Below are 16,935 nucleotides of genomic sequence, written 5' to 3' on the forward strand. Positions count from 1 at the left end.
ATGCACACTGTTTGTCCCCTTGAAATATTCCTTCCGATGCACCAGTCGCGGCTCGGTGATGCCTGTGAAGTCCTTCGCTTAATCTTGCTCTCAGGAAATTCTGACCTGATGCTGGTGTGACAACCAATCATCAAATGATTCAAAGAGCCTCTGACATAATTTGCAAGCAAATTTTGCGCAGTAGTGACGGGAGAAGGGAGATGAGATAACGCGATCCTGCTGTCGGCCAAAAATGCAAAAATGTAAGCACATTAAATTTCATTACATCAAACCAACAATGCAAAACTGTATGTCTGTTTTTTTTTTTTTAGATTTATCATGAATTATATAAGTGCTATTTCATCACGGCTATACATATTCTCAACGTATTTGATTATCCTTGTTGACAAAAATCTGAATTTTAAACCAAGTTACCAACAGTTGTTTTTGCACAGGAAGAAAAATGTAAACATGAGGATTCTATTGCAATTCATCAAATCACCTTTTAAACTTTTACAGTTAAATGCACACAGCATTTCCCTTTGTTCTAATTAGGATATGTGATTTTACAGAAACTAAATAGAATTGCCTACATAAATTATTATTTCATTTGAATTATCAAATATATGATTGCTGTACCAACCTTTTGAATCTGTAAAGTTTGCAAATTACGTACTGCAAATTAGGGCGTAAGATGTTACATCTGTGCTAACAAGTCACTGTGTGACTGTGCCACACATGACAACGTTTATACTGTCATGTTACTCTAATTTCAACCACAGCCCAAGGCAACCGTCTCAGCTAGGAACCTTTTAATGAGCTGTCAGTCTGAAAATGCAGCCGTTTCACAAAGAATGAGTCGATCCAAAAGCTTTGTGAATAAAAGGGACCACAAGTTATTTGCTCATTTATAGCTCCATATTTTTGTTAATCTTTGTCTACTAGAGTAGCTTAATATGATTTACAGTTCAAAGTAATCTTTAAAAAAAAAAAAAAATCTCATACAAGGCAACCCCTCAGTCTATCCACTGTTTGAAACAAGCTGTTCTAGCATCTCTGCTTTTAAACCTGGAACTGAGTGCATGAAAACCTGATCCATAAAACACCATACAGTTCTGAGAGTATTAATCTGTGTCCACACTGGAAGCGATCAATGGCAGCACATAGAAAGTCATTCAGAGTCACGTGGGTCCAAGAAGTGACCCTAAGGTGAGCGATTGATAAGACTAGCATTGAAAGGGCAGTATATCAGTGATCGGCATATGATGGACCCCCAGTAAATACATTAGATGGTTACCCTGGCAACCAGAGCCTGGTAGCTAGCAACCAAACATCAGCTTCAAAGTGATATCTGGTGGGGACAGCTGTAGTATGATCGAGTAACAGTTGAATTTTGGGTTTCCCATTGTCAGCACATGCGCCACAAGTCTGAAAAATATTATCCGACTCTGCACTGACCCACTGCAAAGACTTGTGCATCAGCTCTAGACATAAATCACAAGATCTAATAAGGAAGAATTGTTAATATTATAATATGTCAATATGCTATAGCACTGGTTATTAAACTTTGGTGCCCAAGTCCTATTTGTATTCATTATAGCCAAAAATAGCCTCTATGCCATCTGGCATGCTATCATTCTTTGGATTTAATTGTTAGATGACGGCACATTTAAAAGCCCATTTGCAACATCTGGACCTAGCATGACACTTTTTGCACGAGTGACATCATGGGATGAGGCTCTAGATGACCTCCATCAGCTGGTCAGGTATTTTCACACTGCCTAAACAGAAATACTGTCTGTCTGTTCAGATGCAGCACTCTTCTGAAGTAGTTTGTCTCAGAGGGAATATTCGATTACCAAGAATCTCTTTAACTCTCTTGGTATAATGTTAGCATTAGCCAAGGACTCCCCAAAGATGACACACTCAGGTTAAGAGAACTGATGCAGTTAGTAAATAAATGAGTTTTTGTGCAGTCATGTATTGTGATAATAACATATGGTTGTCAGAAAATGTCACAGCACACCTGAAAATGCCTCAGTGCACTTTAGTCATGACTCAGCATATTATTTGGAACCATATGTTCTTTAACATATATTTGAGAACTGGTGAAATTTCTCTGAAATAATCATTATATTTCTGCAATAATTCAAACTACACTAATATCTCAATTATGATATAAACAAACTGATACACTTCATTAATCTTGGTATCATGCTGAATAAAATAAAGCTATTTCCAGTCATAAAAACTACACAAATGGTGATGCCAGACACATTAAGACTCTTAATCTCACAAGGCATTGGTGTGCCCACTAAATGTGCTATTATTAGTGATAAACATGGCCGGCCAAAAGGCCGAATCAAGCCTCTGATGTGGATTTCCACTTGGATTGTCAAGGTTTTTAAAGTTTGGTGGAAATGAGCCTGATAATCCTTCAGGATATGAGTGGTCTTTGAAGATTTTTAAAACCAAACGGCAGGCTGTGAAACAGAAGACAAATCACAAGTTCTTTGTTTGAAACCAAAGGCCGTAAAGTTCAGCTGCAGAGAGAGAGAGAAAGCCAGTCACGAACAAGCAAGTTTTCTCCTCTCTCTGCGGCACTGACTGTTGGTCTCTTTGAATCGGCAGTGCCGAGTGCAGCTCTGAGAGATTTATCCATTCATTTGTTGTGGCTACGCTCGAATGCACCCAACAACACACCATTTCTATTTTATTCTACTAGTCTTTCACTCTGCAGGGTGGCTCAACAGAATTATGTCCCCAACGATAATTATCAATCAAAATTATGGTCTGAAAAATGGAGGCAGAGGAAATTGCTTACCAGGACGTCAAGCAGGAACAGGACCCCCAAAAGAAGTAGTGTGATAAGTGAGAGTGGTGAAAGAGAGCAAAGGGGAGAGAGCAGATTTGCATTCGTGCAGTAAAAGAGCGTTTTACCACCACACAACTTGTAGTAACCAAGAGAAGTAGACTTTAAGCTTTTAAGAAACAAATAAGGTCAATTCATGGGCATTACATTAACTTTTGAGTTCAGCTCCAGCTGAGCTTTCAAATACTGGGAAATGTTTAAACCTTCAGCAGCATAGTGACATATGGGATTTAAAGAAAGCAATAACTCTTTTTAAAGGACGCGTTCAGTTAATTTGTTTTTCTAAGTCCCACATCAGTTTGAGGCAATGATTTATCCAGATCTCATTTCAGTGTGGGAGAAACTGCAAAAAAGAGTTAGCTACACACCTGAAAGGAGACAAATCATTTAAACTGAAAAACGCTATCTTTGCTGTAGCATTTCATCTGTTTCAAAGTAAAATGACTGCAGTTTGTTCCATTGTCTCTAAATGGAAACTGTTCATTTGTCCAATACGTTTTCTAAAACTAAAGGGCAAATGGACTGATTCTTATATAGTGGTTTTTTACTCCCCTGGAGCATTCAAAGCAGTTTATATGGCTTGTTCATACATATTTTTGTGCTTAACATTCACACTTTCATGGATGCATCCGGAGAGCAAGTTGGGTTTAGTATCTTATCCATGGACATTTAGTATGCAGATTGGAGCATCCAGGGACTGAACCACCAAGGTTACGATTAGCAGATGACCTGCCCTACCTCCTGACTACAGCCACCCCGTGGCACCATAAGCAAGGACACAAATTACTGCATTCACTTAATTGAGAATTCTCTCCAAGTTCCAGTCGTCCTGGAACCTCGAGAGCTTTTGCATCTTTTTACCTTCCTCTTAACTTTCCATTAATGCACCTCGACGCAGCGCTTTGCAAACAGTCAGGCTTTTCAGCAATGACCCTCCGCTGCTTACCCTTCTCACGGAGGGTGTCGATGCTCATTATCTGAATAACTATGCCTGCAGTCTTTCCCATGAGTGTAGTTGCATGTACAAAACTAGACAGATACATAGTACCTATACTGTAAATAGCAACCTAACTTAACTGATTGGGACCTGATGAATGTAAAAACAAAGACTTACCAGATTTTCATTTTTTACCTGATTTTTGTTTTTGAGAAAAATGACATATGAGGACATTTCTTTTAATTTCATTAGAACAGTGGCAGTATAACATCCTTGTAAGTGAATATCAGGCCCTTGTAGAGCTAAATTTAGTATTTTGGTCTAGACCAGCGGTCCCCAACCCCTGGGCCTCGGACCAGTATACCGGTCCATGAGTCGTTTGGTACCGGGCCGCGAGAGTTGAGGCTCAGGTGTGAAATGTTTGGTTTTCAGCGTTATTTTGTTATCGTTTTTATCGTTAACTCTGTTTTCCTGGGCCTTTTCACGTGTGTTATGAATAAATCTTATTTTTTTCGGTACCGGTACTAGTTTTATTTTGTTGTATTTATCCGCGACACATTAAAGGCCGGTCCATGAAAAATATTGTCGGGCATAAACCGGTCCGTGGCGCAAAACAGGTTGGAGACCGCTGGTCTAGACAACCCAAACTGTGATGTCAGGTCCTAGGAAGTTACAACTAAAATGGCTCGTATGTGTTAGTTTTTGTGTAAAAAATATATTAAATAAAATGCAAAAAAACCCCTCCTTTCACAATATTCCTAATGTTTGAGATGCAATATATATATGTGTGTGTTGATTAATGTCACTGATACAGTAAGATACCAAGTGTCATCCCTCGGCAAAGGCACAGTCGGACTGCAGTGGCATCTTTTGGCAGGACAACGCACCCAGTTACACTACAAAAATGTCTCAGGATTACAGCTCGATCAGACCGAGCCCCAAATTTGGCCTCGCCTCCGCATTGCCCGGATCGGATTGAGCATACGTGGGCTGACCAGAGCAATCCTGATACCACAGCCTGATGGACACACTGCAAACGTCCCCATGCCTGATAACACCGTGCACTGTATCGCTGTGTCGATGCCCTGATGTGTCAGAGCTGTTTTATAGTACTGCTCGAGAACACAATTTTCTATGACAAACTGAAGCTGAACTCTCACAAAAGGACCAAATAAATTTACTTTACCTCTGTGAGAAAGGCCCTCAGACTGCATAAAGTAATCTCAGTGTGACTTATTTCCCATCAGTAAGAGGACTGTAGGCAAAAGAAACATTGTTGGGTGGTGACCTCCAGTAATGGCTGCACTAAACTGGGATCACACGCTTAAAACATAGCCTCTTGGCATGAAGATTTGCAGTGCTGCAAACAATCAGCATTAGCAAACTCTCTTACCGTGCATTTCCTCTCACTCGGGTCTACTGCGAGTCATACTAAGTCAACACGGTGGAGGAAATAACCTCAGTGCTGCATGAAAATGCTTGTTTGTCTGTTCAACAATGCGTTCTGTAACCTGCAGCGACCGGAAATAATGTAAAAGCCTGTTGTACCCATGTGAAGTATAACACTTAGCTGAGGTGCTATAGGTCTGTAAAAGTGCATTTATAAAACTAAAGGTATAAGCTGAGTTTAGGTTTTTTGCAGCGCACGTGTGTTGACCAAAGGGATCTATATATGTGGAAGGAAAAGCAAACCTGTTTGAAATAACTCTGAAATGTTATCATGATTCAATAAATGGAGCCCCTCTGTGAAAAACCTGTTATTATGGAGCATTATTTTGCCACGCAACACTGCTTTCAGATTCTGGTGTATAGCTTGAACACAAAACAACAAGAATAAAAAAAAAAGAAAAGAAAAAAAATTCTGCCTGAAGCTCATAAATCTTAGAGAAGCATCCCAGAGGAGAGAGACTTATTGTGTGGAGCTGCTGCAAGTTGTTTTGCCAGAAGCCGATCAGTAAAGTACACCAAAGGTCAGATACAACCAATTGTGGGTTGTAGCTCAGTGAAATTTGTCATGGGTGTGCAGAGAGCATCTCATACAGCAGTGATACATTGTATTTGCTTAAGTTTCACATGTGTTCGCCTTGCCAAACCCAATTATTTCCAGATCGGAATTTCCAGATTTGATTGATTTTGCGCCGTGCATACCCGCCTCACTTTGTTTTAAGCTGTAGTGCCAGCACACATGAAAATGTGCCGTTAAAGGAGATACGATCAAGCACTGAAACATAGAAGAAAAGAAGACAGAAATGAGCCTGAGAGGCAGATTTAAAAAAACAATAGGGAGAGATGGAGTATCCTGACCTTTACAGCAGTGCTTAGTTATATCCTAGACTGCCCATAAGGCAAGCAGATAAAATGAAATTGGCAGAGTGCTCTTTTAAATTTCTCCATTTTTTCCCCTTAATAAAAAGTTGACTTTTTTCACAAATGGACGGGATGACACACACTGTGAGATACGACCAGATTTCCTCAGGTAATACTCTGGGAGAATATATTTCTGTTGTGCTGGGTGAAGAACAAAATTAACCACGCAGTGGCTGCCTACATTACTCACTATGTTTACAGACTTATTTACTGAGTAGAGGGAAGTTAAATACCAGTTTAAATATACACCAGGTGCAGTGTGACTCCAAACTCCATCCTGTTGAGGCTTGTTTCTCTGTCGCGAGAAGGAAAGGGCACACTAAACATTCTTCCTAAATGCAACTGACTCTTCAGCTGCAAAGTGGGGGTTCAATAGACAGTGAAGGGTCTGTGCTCTCTGGTGCATTTCGAGTCCTTTGTGGATGGTTATTTTGCCAGATGGCCTTCTTAAACTCTGGGCCACCGTCCTTGCTGCTGCTGCTTTTACTCTTTGCTCTCTTCAAACGTCTGCTGAAGGTCTCAGAGGATCCCACCTTCAGAGCCAGCGTATGTGACCCTGAAGTGGTCATATGTGACCATCTGGCCATAATACCCTATGTCAATCATACTGGATCGTATACAGTTGACATTTGACATATGGCTTAAATCATTCTTTCTGAACTATTTCATTCTTTCTTAGGAAGACAGCCTTGCAGCCACTTATTCCTTACCTATGCGGAATTACCCAGTAAAAGCTTATTTGCTATAACTACTAGCAAAATTATAATAAACGACAAAGACTTTAAGCTTAATGATGATTGTGCCTAAAAGATCCTGCACAGTTTCCTTCCTCAATAGTACCTGACCCTCAACCAGGTTGAGAGTAGGTTGTGGGCAGGTTGTGGTCATTGTTCACAGAAATAGTCCAGCACCCTGTTGTGCTCTCTGGGTGATAATACACCAGATGGTCTTCTGGGGGAAGAGAATTTCTATAGTTAATGGTTAAGAAGCAGCAAAAGTGCCAATTGCTTGCCTTACATTTTAGTAAGTACTGAAAAAGCAATTTATTTCCACATAGACTGCAAAAGAAAGGGAAGGAGCTAAAGGATAATTAAATATAAATAGAGCTATAGCTTATAACTCTTAACAGACTGGAAAGTCTATCCATGCTTCTTTGTTAATCTCTTATTCTTCCAAGGTTGCAGTATGGCTGGACCATATCCCAACTGACATTGTGCTCAAGTCAAGGAACCCTGGAGCCTGGACTGGATGCCAGTCCATCACAGAGCTAAGAGAGAGGCCTACATACAGTCAACTTAGAATCCTCAATTAACCTGGCATACATGTCAGAATTGAAACCACAGCACCTGAAAAACTTCCTTTTTCAGACCACAGTTCTAACCATGATATGACTGTGCCAACCAATATCTGGAAAGGAATAAAGAATCAAAGATCAAATAATGAGTAAAGTGCTCACCAGAGGATGTTGAGCACAGTGCAGGTTGTCAGACCTCCAATCACTGCTCTCCGAAACCACAGGATCTAAAGATGAAGACAAGAGAACACGATAACCAACATCCGGCTCAAGCAGCGTAACAGGAGAACATTGTGGAACAATTGCACTACGTAATCACATAACTGCACAGGTGATAATACAGAGTTCCTCAAAAGCAAACTTAGTTGCTACTATTCCAGTCGTGCACTTCATCTAAATGATGCTTAGGCAAACTGATCAGTGGCAGAGAGAGAGCATCTTTGTGGGTCTGACTCTTTGTATATGGGCCGTGGATGTGACATGGCAGTTTTACTGTATCACAAGAAATAAAAATTTAATTACCTAGTACTGTCCTCATGGTTAAGAACTTCTCGTTTGGATTTAAATTGACCTATTGTTATAAAACCTCACTTCATTTTTCATTTTTAAAACCTTTTTTTGGCCTGATTTAAAAGGTATTTAACTGTAACTGTAAATATCATATAATAACAACTGCATGTAACCATGTAATTGCCACCCATGAATTAAGAAGGGGCAGCTTTTATAAATAACATGCTTAAAAAAGCTGATACACACCTCTGGCATAACTGTAACTATTTTAGTAAATTACATTTTTTTTCCATACATGCATTTCTAAAAATGTAGTTATTTTAGGTTGAAACACAATATAAATGCTTCAAAATTTTTTATATACCTTTATATTTTTTAATTTTCTCTTTCAATATGATCTTTTATAAAACAAAAATATTGTTAGTTATATATTTGTATATATATTTTTATATGACTCCAACTTAGATGCTAGCCTCTGTAGTCATGCAGGTGCTTGTTTATATGAACGATTCCATGTTATTCTGACAATGGCTTTGAAACATTACGGCAGCAAAATGCAGGCCTGTAGTCAGGAACCCTGTGATATGAAGATATTTACATCAGGATACTTTTTTCATTTCAGAGTAGCAAGTGTGTTTCTATTCTGTCTTTATGTATATTTTCAATTGGAGGATTTTGGAATGGCAACAAAGTTATATGGCATATCTCCACTTATGAAGAATGGAAAAAGCAATCAATCTGCATCTTCTGTACCTGGTTTTCTAGACGTGTAGTAAATGAATAGAATTTCTCATGTTATTTTTTGTTAATCACTAAGTCCTTTTACTCTTATTTATTTATATTAATAAATGCTTTTGCATGTGTCCAGATGATAGTCTGAGACAGGAGCTTGGTCAATAAAAGACTAGACTGTGTGGCTGGGAAAGAGCCGTGACCTAACAGCATTACTTCTGACCTGACCAATAAAGACTGACCCATCCTGCAGGTAGGGTTAGTGGCCTATCAGAAATGGTGAGATACAGAAAAAGAAACCTGAATTTTTCCTTCCACAAACAATACCTATCAAGAATTCTTTATTTTGAGACCTGGGGTCTAGTTTCCCGTCATTCTGTATGGAAGTGGGCAAAACTCTCAGCCGACTGTTATTCTGCATACACCACAATCTGCAGTGCATGCCTTTTAAACAGCAGAGAGACCGGCTGGAGGCAGTTTTCCTTCCTCTCGTAACACTCAATAGGAGATACTGGAAATACGACATTTGATTTAAGCGATTGAGTTTAACTGTTTTTTTCTTATATGCCATTTGGCACATGACCCTTGTAGTAGGAAGCCCGGCAAAGCTGTTTAATGTCCAACCTGAGCGTGCCAGACACCTGCATTTCCAAATGCACCATCATGAAGGTAACATCTCAAAATTTCAGGGCTGCAAAGCATATGTCTGGACCGTACTGGGGCCAGCTTACTGTGCATCCAATATCTAGATGCATGCAAAGTCATATATTAACATAAAATCAGAGTAAAACAGCTTAGTGTTGTGAAATGATTTTAAAAGGAATAAAATAATGGAGCAATTTGTGTCCCGATTATGACAGTGGGTCGACTCCAAACACTTCTATCTGATGCAAAATAGGCTTGATGAGTAAGGTCTCACAATAACTTAATATTTCTTTAATATTTCTACATGAACTGTTTGCATCAGCGTTAATTAAGGAGTTGAGATGTTCCAATTATCTAGTTAATCTAAGGAACACTTTGTTGTCAAACCTTTCTGCTTCAGTGCTGGAGCTTAATACCAGGAGCCATCAGTAGAATAATAATATGGTTGACCACCTGTGTAAGAGCCTTTCAGTCCTAATTCTTCTCCGAAATTCTAGTTTATTTCTCACAGTGATGCCCGTCTCTCGCTCTCTCTTTCTACGACCAACTCATGTTGAAGAATACGAACACAGTGCTTCCCAAGCCATTTCTGAATTCAGTACACTGAGTCCACAGATCAGCGGGTAGTGCCAGGTGCAGTCCTAAGATTAGATTTACCTGTGTTCTGTTGTGTGAGATCTGTGAGAAAAGCAGAGGCATCACGTTTACAATCCCACCTGTCAAGACCAAAAACAGAGCAGCGCGTCATTCATATGATACCTCCGTCTGTAATCTGTGGGCTTTTTTACTGTTCCTCAGCACAAAAATGTTGATATTCAATATGAGAAGGGAGGCACAGAAAATACCCAAATAGGTTTCCAGATATCACTGCTTGAAATAAAAACATCCCAACAGTATTAACTTAGTAAGGAAGCAAAACGAAATTATGGAAATACTGGTATCATGAATCCCACCTTCTTTTATTAGCATTTTAAACATTTTTTTGTCAGAAACTTTAGTTTAAATTCAAGCAACTCAAAAATTAAGCAGAAAATATAAAGCTGAAAGTGTCAAAAGCTGTAGTTCATTGAGAGGCCTCTGGTTCCAAAAGTGAGTCCGGTCCTCTAGATTCCCATTTTAAAATGCACCTTTTACAGTAAAAGAAACTATGTTCTATATTTGGTTCAACTTCACATTTAACGACAGCTGTACAGCATTTATTAAGGCTTAGTTTGCATTATAAGGGGCGTGGCCATGTCAGATAGCTAGAGCAGCTCCCAAAGCTACCATGTGATTGGCTTATGCTCACTAAATATTTCATCATGAGAAGCAGCAGATATGTTGGGTCCATTTTTTGGAAAACTTAATTTCTGAAGATCTGAAGATTTGTCTTTGCAATTATGGTATTTTGTTTCTATATTAGCCAAATCAAGCGCTGTCACCAAGCTGCAAAAGTTTCCTTGCTTGTTTGCAGTTCAGTTCCTCAATATCATGGCACTTTCTCCCTTTAAAATTCCATTTAGAGAAATCAGTCTCCAAAGGTAGCAGAGAAATAGGTCCCACCCTGCTGAGCTGCACCGCATTAGTCTTGGTTTTGGGGGAGTAGTTTTAGAGTTTCAGCATAGTCTGAATGTTGTTTGAGAAGCTTTTAAAATCCTGACCGGATTTCAGAAGAAAAAGTAATCCATTTTTAATCTTGGGAAAATGATTTATAGTTGTTCTGTATACTGTTCCACACAACTAGCAGTGACAAACTGCAAAGCAGCTGTCATAGCTGGCAGTTTGCATGTTCAAATGGCTCTCTGAAGTAATGGAAGCAGGTAGGAAGTACAGTCAGAGCTGTCACAGAGATGCTAATGAAACAGAGCAATCACCCCTTAGCCTGCCACAGCTGATGTGTTGCAGTTACTTCAGGAAGTCAGAGTACTCGCTGGTACCCAAACGCACACACTCACTGACACACACACACACGACTCTCCATCCAGCTACCTCCATCTGTTAAGTGAGTCTTAACAGTTGTTCTGACTGAGCTTGCTCTAACTTTTGTTAGAATGCATTTTGGGATATTCCACCTTCTGTTTACTTTAGTCTGATATTTAAGGCTGTGCAGCGAAACCGAAGACACTGACTCATCCTCTGAAAATGTGTTTTTGTGAAAGGAGAAGCTTAACATAAAATGTAGTGTAAATGTAAATTGCTGAAGTACTTCAAAGTTTGTCATTGCTTTGTGAATATTTAACACTGTATATAAAGATGGATGAAATTACGCCTTCCCAGAAGTGTTGCCAATATGCGCCCTAAATGGGCACAGGCTTCCTCTTCTAACAACAAGCTGGGATGTGGAGAAGTGGCAAAAATCTGTCTATGCAGACATATCGTTGGGTGGCTGGACAACTAGTAGGTAGTAGTAGTCCAGAATTTGATGGATGCACTACACAAAGTTCAACACACATCTGTGCCGGGCAGCAGGCAGGACTTTGATGTCTGGGCTCCATCTCCCAGTAATTCCTTAACAGACTTTGGTTTCAAATGACAGCCAATATTGCAGTGTTCATTTCTATTTCTTCCTCACTTCGAACAGTAGGAGAAGATGGCGATGGATCATCCATCTGTACAGTCTGTGGTTTAATGTTACAAAGTGAAGACAGACGGATGAAAAGAAAAAGTTGAAAAGAGTGAAAAAGAGCAGACTGGACATATGGAGGTCACAAAGAGCAAAAATCAGCACAGACTACCATGACGTCACAGATCCATTACTAGCTGGTGCACTAGATTTTTAAAGAAGATTTATAAACAGTTTAATAGATTTGTATTCTAAAGGGAATTAAAGATATTCTCTGTCGACGCTAGATGTTTGTTCCCAAGTTTAAACAACGAACAATCAGAGGGCTGGACTTCAGAAGCAGTGCTTCTTATGTTCTTAATCGCATGTTTAAAAAGAAAATCTTTGATGTAAAGATGAAAGTTTGACTTTTCCAGCACTTTTATTGTTTGTATCATTTGACTGTAGAAAAGAGAGATTACAAAAAATGAAAAAAAAAAACAAAACAAAAACAAGAACAAGTGATAGAGAAACAGTTTTTGTTTTGGTTGTGTCTATTCTGAATATTTCCCTTCTGTTCGGATGTGCAGGATATGCGAGTATGCCTGCGTGCGTCTCCTCCAGCGTGTTAAATTGGCGATCCTCCAGCTAAATTTTCACTTGGGACAAAGTCACAGCGAGGCAAATCTGGTGAATACGGCAGCTGACAAGCAGACTGTGTTGGTGTGGGTTAAAAAAAACAAACCTAAAAGCACTCTGAGTCAGCACATGATGGCACTCTGCACACACCACAGTTCCCGTTGATTCTTCTGAATGTTCTGCAAATCACTCAAGACGCTACAGTAAATGCCCGTCAGTCCGACTCCGGGGAACAAAGATCAGGGTGAACAACTCGAAAAATGTTCCTGGTTTTGTCCCTTATTTGATGAGCTGCTTTCGTGCTTTAAAACTGGACTTTTCCACTGAAACTATTGGCCCACCTCATAGTTTTCTAGTATTATAACAATCCTAGTTTGTAAGATGACCTTGAACAATAAATTGACCAAATTTAAATTAGATAAGGTTCGTGATTTTTATGGTTCTGTTCCCAAATTCTGGGAATAACATTGAGCTGACAAGATCTACTTGGTGCAACTGTAGATTTGGCGTCCCTGCCAACTGTTATATCTGAAAAGACCAGAGGCTTTTCTTTTGTATTTCCTCTATTGAAAGAGATATTTGCACTTTCACAATTTTCTGGAAAACTGAATCAAGTAAGGTCTTCCCAGCTATACTGAAATGAGCAATTCCCTGTTGCACATATGACTTGGCTCACTATTATTTATGTTGCTATGTCTGTAAAGTCTCATTCTTCAGTGTATCTTTGCAGTAAAGAGAGACAAGAGCAAGTGGTGAAACAGCAGTGAAGTCAAATGATCAGTCAGAATTCAAATAGTCAGCCTGTGCAAACAGTAGCTTTGCACACATCAGGTGCAGTACTGGGCAAAAGTTTCGAGCTGGCTCTGATTTCTTTATATTTTCCTTGGAAATAGCATTAGAGGAACAAGTCTTAAAGATACATCTACTCCAAGTATTCATAATACAGTCTGAGGATCATGCAAACTGTGGGAGAAACCACAAGATGGGGTTCTGCCAGGAGTTCAAAGGTATGCTTTGGTTACACTTGAAGCCCATTTAAATAACTTGTTTTCTCATTTCTTAGGAGATCTGTTCATGTAATGAAATTCCAATTTTGGTAGCAGCTGGAATGGAAAGTCAGACCGTCATTATCTTCAACATCCTTTGCAGTACAACAGACTGGAAAAGGGCCACAAAGACACAATGATAAAAAGAAGAAGACAAAAAAAAGGAAGACTGTGAGCTTTATTGCACAAAGCTGAAGCTTACCCAGAGCCACTGTGCCCATTAGGAAAGGTTTTCCCATCTGACTGAAGTCACTGCTGCTCTGAAGGCCGACCTCTGACCCCACTGCAAATGTCACAGCCACCTGAGAGACGCACAGACGAGTTCACACACACAGGCCTTCTGTTACATCTCAGGCAGTATATTTTTCCCTAGTTCTAAATAAAAGAAGAGAAACATCAAGTTTTTCTTTGTGCAGGAAGATAATTAATTCTTCCACCGTAACACAACCGAGACAGGACAGTTACATAAAAAAAAACAACAACATTCATTTCTTACTTCTAAAACAAGTTATGTATAAGCACTTTGGGTGACTTGTTATGGTGCACCTGCCCCGCTGTAGGTACCAAAGCACTTTTTAATCTCTTAAACTTGCGAACCCTGGAGAGATAGCAGGTTGGAAGTTTATATTGACATCGAGTGAAACCACTCTGCTATCTAACAAACTTTCAGCATTGCTGTTAGTTTCTCATGCTGACACCACAACATGTGCAAAGGGAAAAAAAACACAAACATATGAAGAGCACCAACATTTCATCAGCAATCAGACAAGCAAAGCTGTGCAAATTATGACATTTTTTTGTGTGTGTTAGTCATACTTCCCATCTAATATTTCAGATGCTATCAACTGTTTCTAAATTGCAAAAATACTTTAGGGCAAATTTACCACACAGCCCAAATTAGTAGGTTGGAAACATCTGGGGTTGATCTACTAGTAATATGCCAAATTATGAACTGAGGTGTACCAGTAATGACCAAGGCACTTTAAGAAGACCACAAAAATTGCATGGAGCCACGAACAAGAAGAACTGTGTCAGGAACCGAGACTGTGCTGGCAACACATATTCAGCTTGTAACTCGCCATCCAACAAAATACTCCAAGCGTACGTTTCCTGAATGAGTTTTTCTTGGAAAACAGCAGAGCAGCACAGACTGAGAGAGACAGGAAAAGAAAAAAAAATCTGCAGTATAATTGGAGGTCTTAGTGGACAAATTGAACAATTTTAGTAACATCAAAATTGCAATGTCCAGCCTGGCCACAAAAGGGACGCATGAAACACGACTGAGGGCAGTGTGACTGCAGCAGAAGGAAATTTCTAAAAGGATATCACAAAATTACAACAGCAATGGATGACTTGAAGTGACACAAGTAGTAAATAGTCCTTTTTTCTACTTTCACACAGCCCGTGTAGACTAATGTCTTTTTTCCAAACCAAGTTTAGCAAGCTGGAGGTCTGTGGTTCTGATGAAGTCATTTTCTGGCCTGAACAATAAGCCTCTTGCTAGTTTTCTTGCAGTTATGGGACAGCATTTGAAATAGTTATAATCGCGACAGATCATCACTACATTATCAGTAGTGTTAAAGCACTGGAACTTGTTTTTTCAAAATATCCAGACTATACCTGTAAGCATCTCAGAATAGTTTAGACAGGGGTGTCCAACTCCAGGCCTTGAGGGCCGGTGTCCTGCAGGTTTTAGATATCACCCTGGGCCAGCACACCAGAATCAAATGATTAGTTCAATACCAGGCCTCAGGCCACTTCAAGATATGTTGAGGAGGTAATTTAGCCATTTAAATCAACTGTGTTGGATCAAGGACACATCTAAAACCTGCAGGACACCAGCCTTGAGGCCTGGAGTTGGACACCCCTGGTTTAGAGCATTTGCACAGCCTTCCTCATAGTCATCCCAACTCATCAGAAGTCAGTCACCTCTTCCTTTGCTGGTTTTGAACAGTTTTATTCTTCTTAATAATGGCCTATTAAATGTAGACCAAGTGTAAAATGTAAAAAGTGTATAGATAAGAAAATATGAAAAGCATTGATATTTCAAGTTGGACAACAGACAGAGATTTCTTTTATTATATTAAGATTTTAGAATTATGCTACATGATAAAAAAGCATAACTTATCATGTTTATAATCACACCACAGACATGTCGTATGAGCCATGTAATACATACAGTGAATGCATATGTTTTATACATTTCTCCCCCCACATGTGGCCTGAGGGACACAGGATAAAGACTAAAACACAAATCTCAGCAGATTCTTTTGCGTTTATATTGTTCTATGTTTTGAAGTAGTGTGTAATGAATGCTCAGTATCGGTGCTGTGATTACAGGCTGTGAATTCTGAAAATGTGTGATTCTGACCACAGATGAAGCTGTTTTGTTGTGCTGGTTTGATTGTTTGGGAACACTTTGAGTTTTGTGAATGTAGTTTGAAAACTGAACTTGATGTTTACAGTTTAGAGAAGAGGGTTGAAGGTTTCAAGAAATGCGTCTTTGCAATCGTGAAAAAACTGTAACCCAGAAATAAAGAGTTGAATTGAGAACTGTCCACATTTGAAAGAAATGAGCTGGTTCAGTTTTTCCAGCGCTGACCGTAACCGCCAACATAACAGAGTGCTCATAAAGAAAGTGTACAGAGCACACTTTGTGCTGAATCAAGCTGGAGGGTAGGCTTTGACTTGATCTTTCATCCCTCCTCAAAGATGTTGTGCCGACATGACTCACTTGTTGACTTTGATTTTTAGGTTACATTGTGCTGTGTGATGCTTTCAGCAACACTCCAGTTTTGGCCTTTGGCTTTTTGAAGTACACAATATTTGCAGTATGCAAATATCGACTCCACAGAGAACAGCTGTAGTTACTGTACGCAATATCTAAATTCTCTTACTGACCTTTGGTTATTTTTTCAAGAATGCAAAATACATTAACTTTATCATCAAACCATAAACTTTTACAGTCGCCTCATGCCCTGAAATTCTTTTTCTATATTATGATGTACCATATGCTCAGTGAGGTTTTTATTTGGCCTGAGCCACTTGGTTTTTAAACACAGATGAAATTGCTTTGAGGATATCGTTTGATTATTTTCCCGGAAAAGTCAATCATTCCATGAATGTCGTTTGAAAAATGGGTTTCTTGTTTACCTTTTGGAGTAAAAGATGGAAGGTTTCAATGAAAGAAATTCAAGAACTGAAAAACTTTCTGCAATTTCATGTCAGGCGAGTATTTGTGATGTCTAATTTTCATTTCTGCAGCATCAAACAGGATTTGACAACATTTGTTGACATTTTCCATCTCAGGCTGAGAAACAGGAGACAAAACCCACGCTGGAAGCTCACCTGACGTGAACAACAATAGTCATATCAGAAATCAGCTTAACATTT

At 39.3% G+C, this 16,935-nt stretch overlaps 1 protein-coding gene across 2 annotated transcripts in view; it reads right to left on the reverse strand.

Annotated features, from left to right (window-relative positions):
- Window positions 1–16,935, reverse strand: part of LOC309700680 (uncharacterized protein) — an 86,011-nt gene that overhangs the window by 29,557 nt on the left and 39,519 nt on the right. For both annotated transcript variants that reach the window (XM_082524431.1, XM_082524432.1), the window contains 3 exons: window positions 13,745–13,844; window positions 9,994–10,052; window positions 7,612–7,676 (listed from right to left, as the gene is read on the reverse strand). In XM_082524431.1, the coding sequence (XP_082380557.1) occupies window positions 7,612–7,676; window positions 9,994–10,052; window positions 13,745–13,844 (224 nt within the window). The remainder of the gene's footprint in view (window positions 1–7,611; window positions 7,677–9,993; window positions 10,053–13,744; window positions 13,845–16,935) is intronic.

This window comes from Aulonocara stuartgranti (genome assembly GCF_965226115.1).
Source record: "Aulonocara stuartgranti genome assembly, chromosome: 23".
Taxonomy (NCBI): Eukaryota; Metazoa; Chordata; class Actinopteri; order Cichliformes; family Cichlidae; genus Aulonocara; species Aulonocara stuartgranti.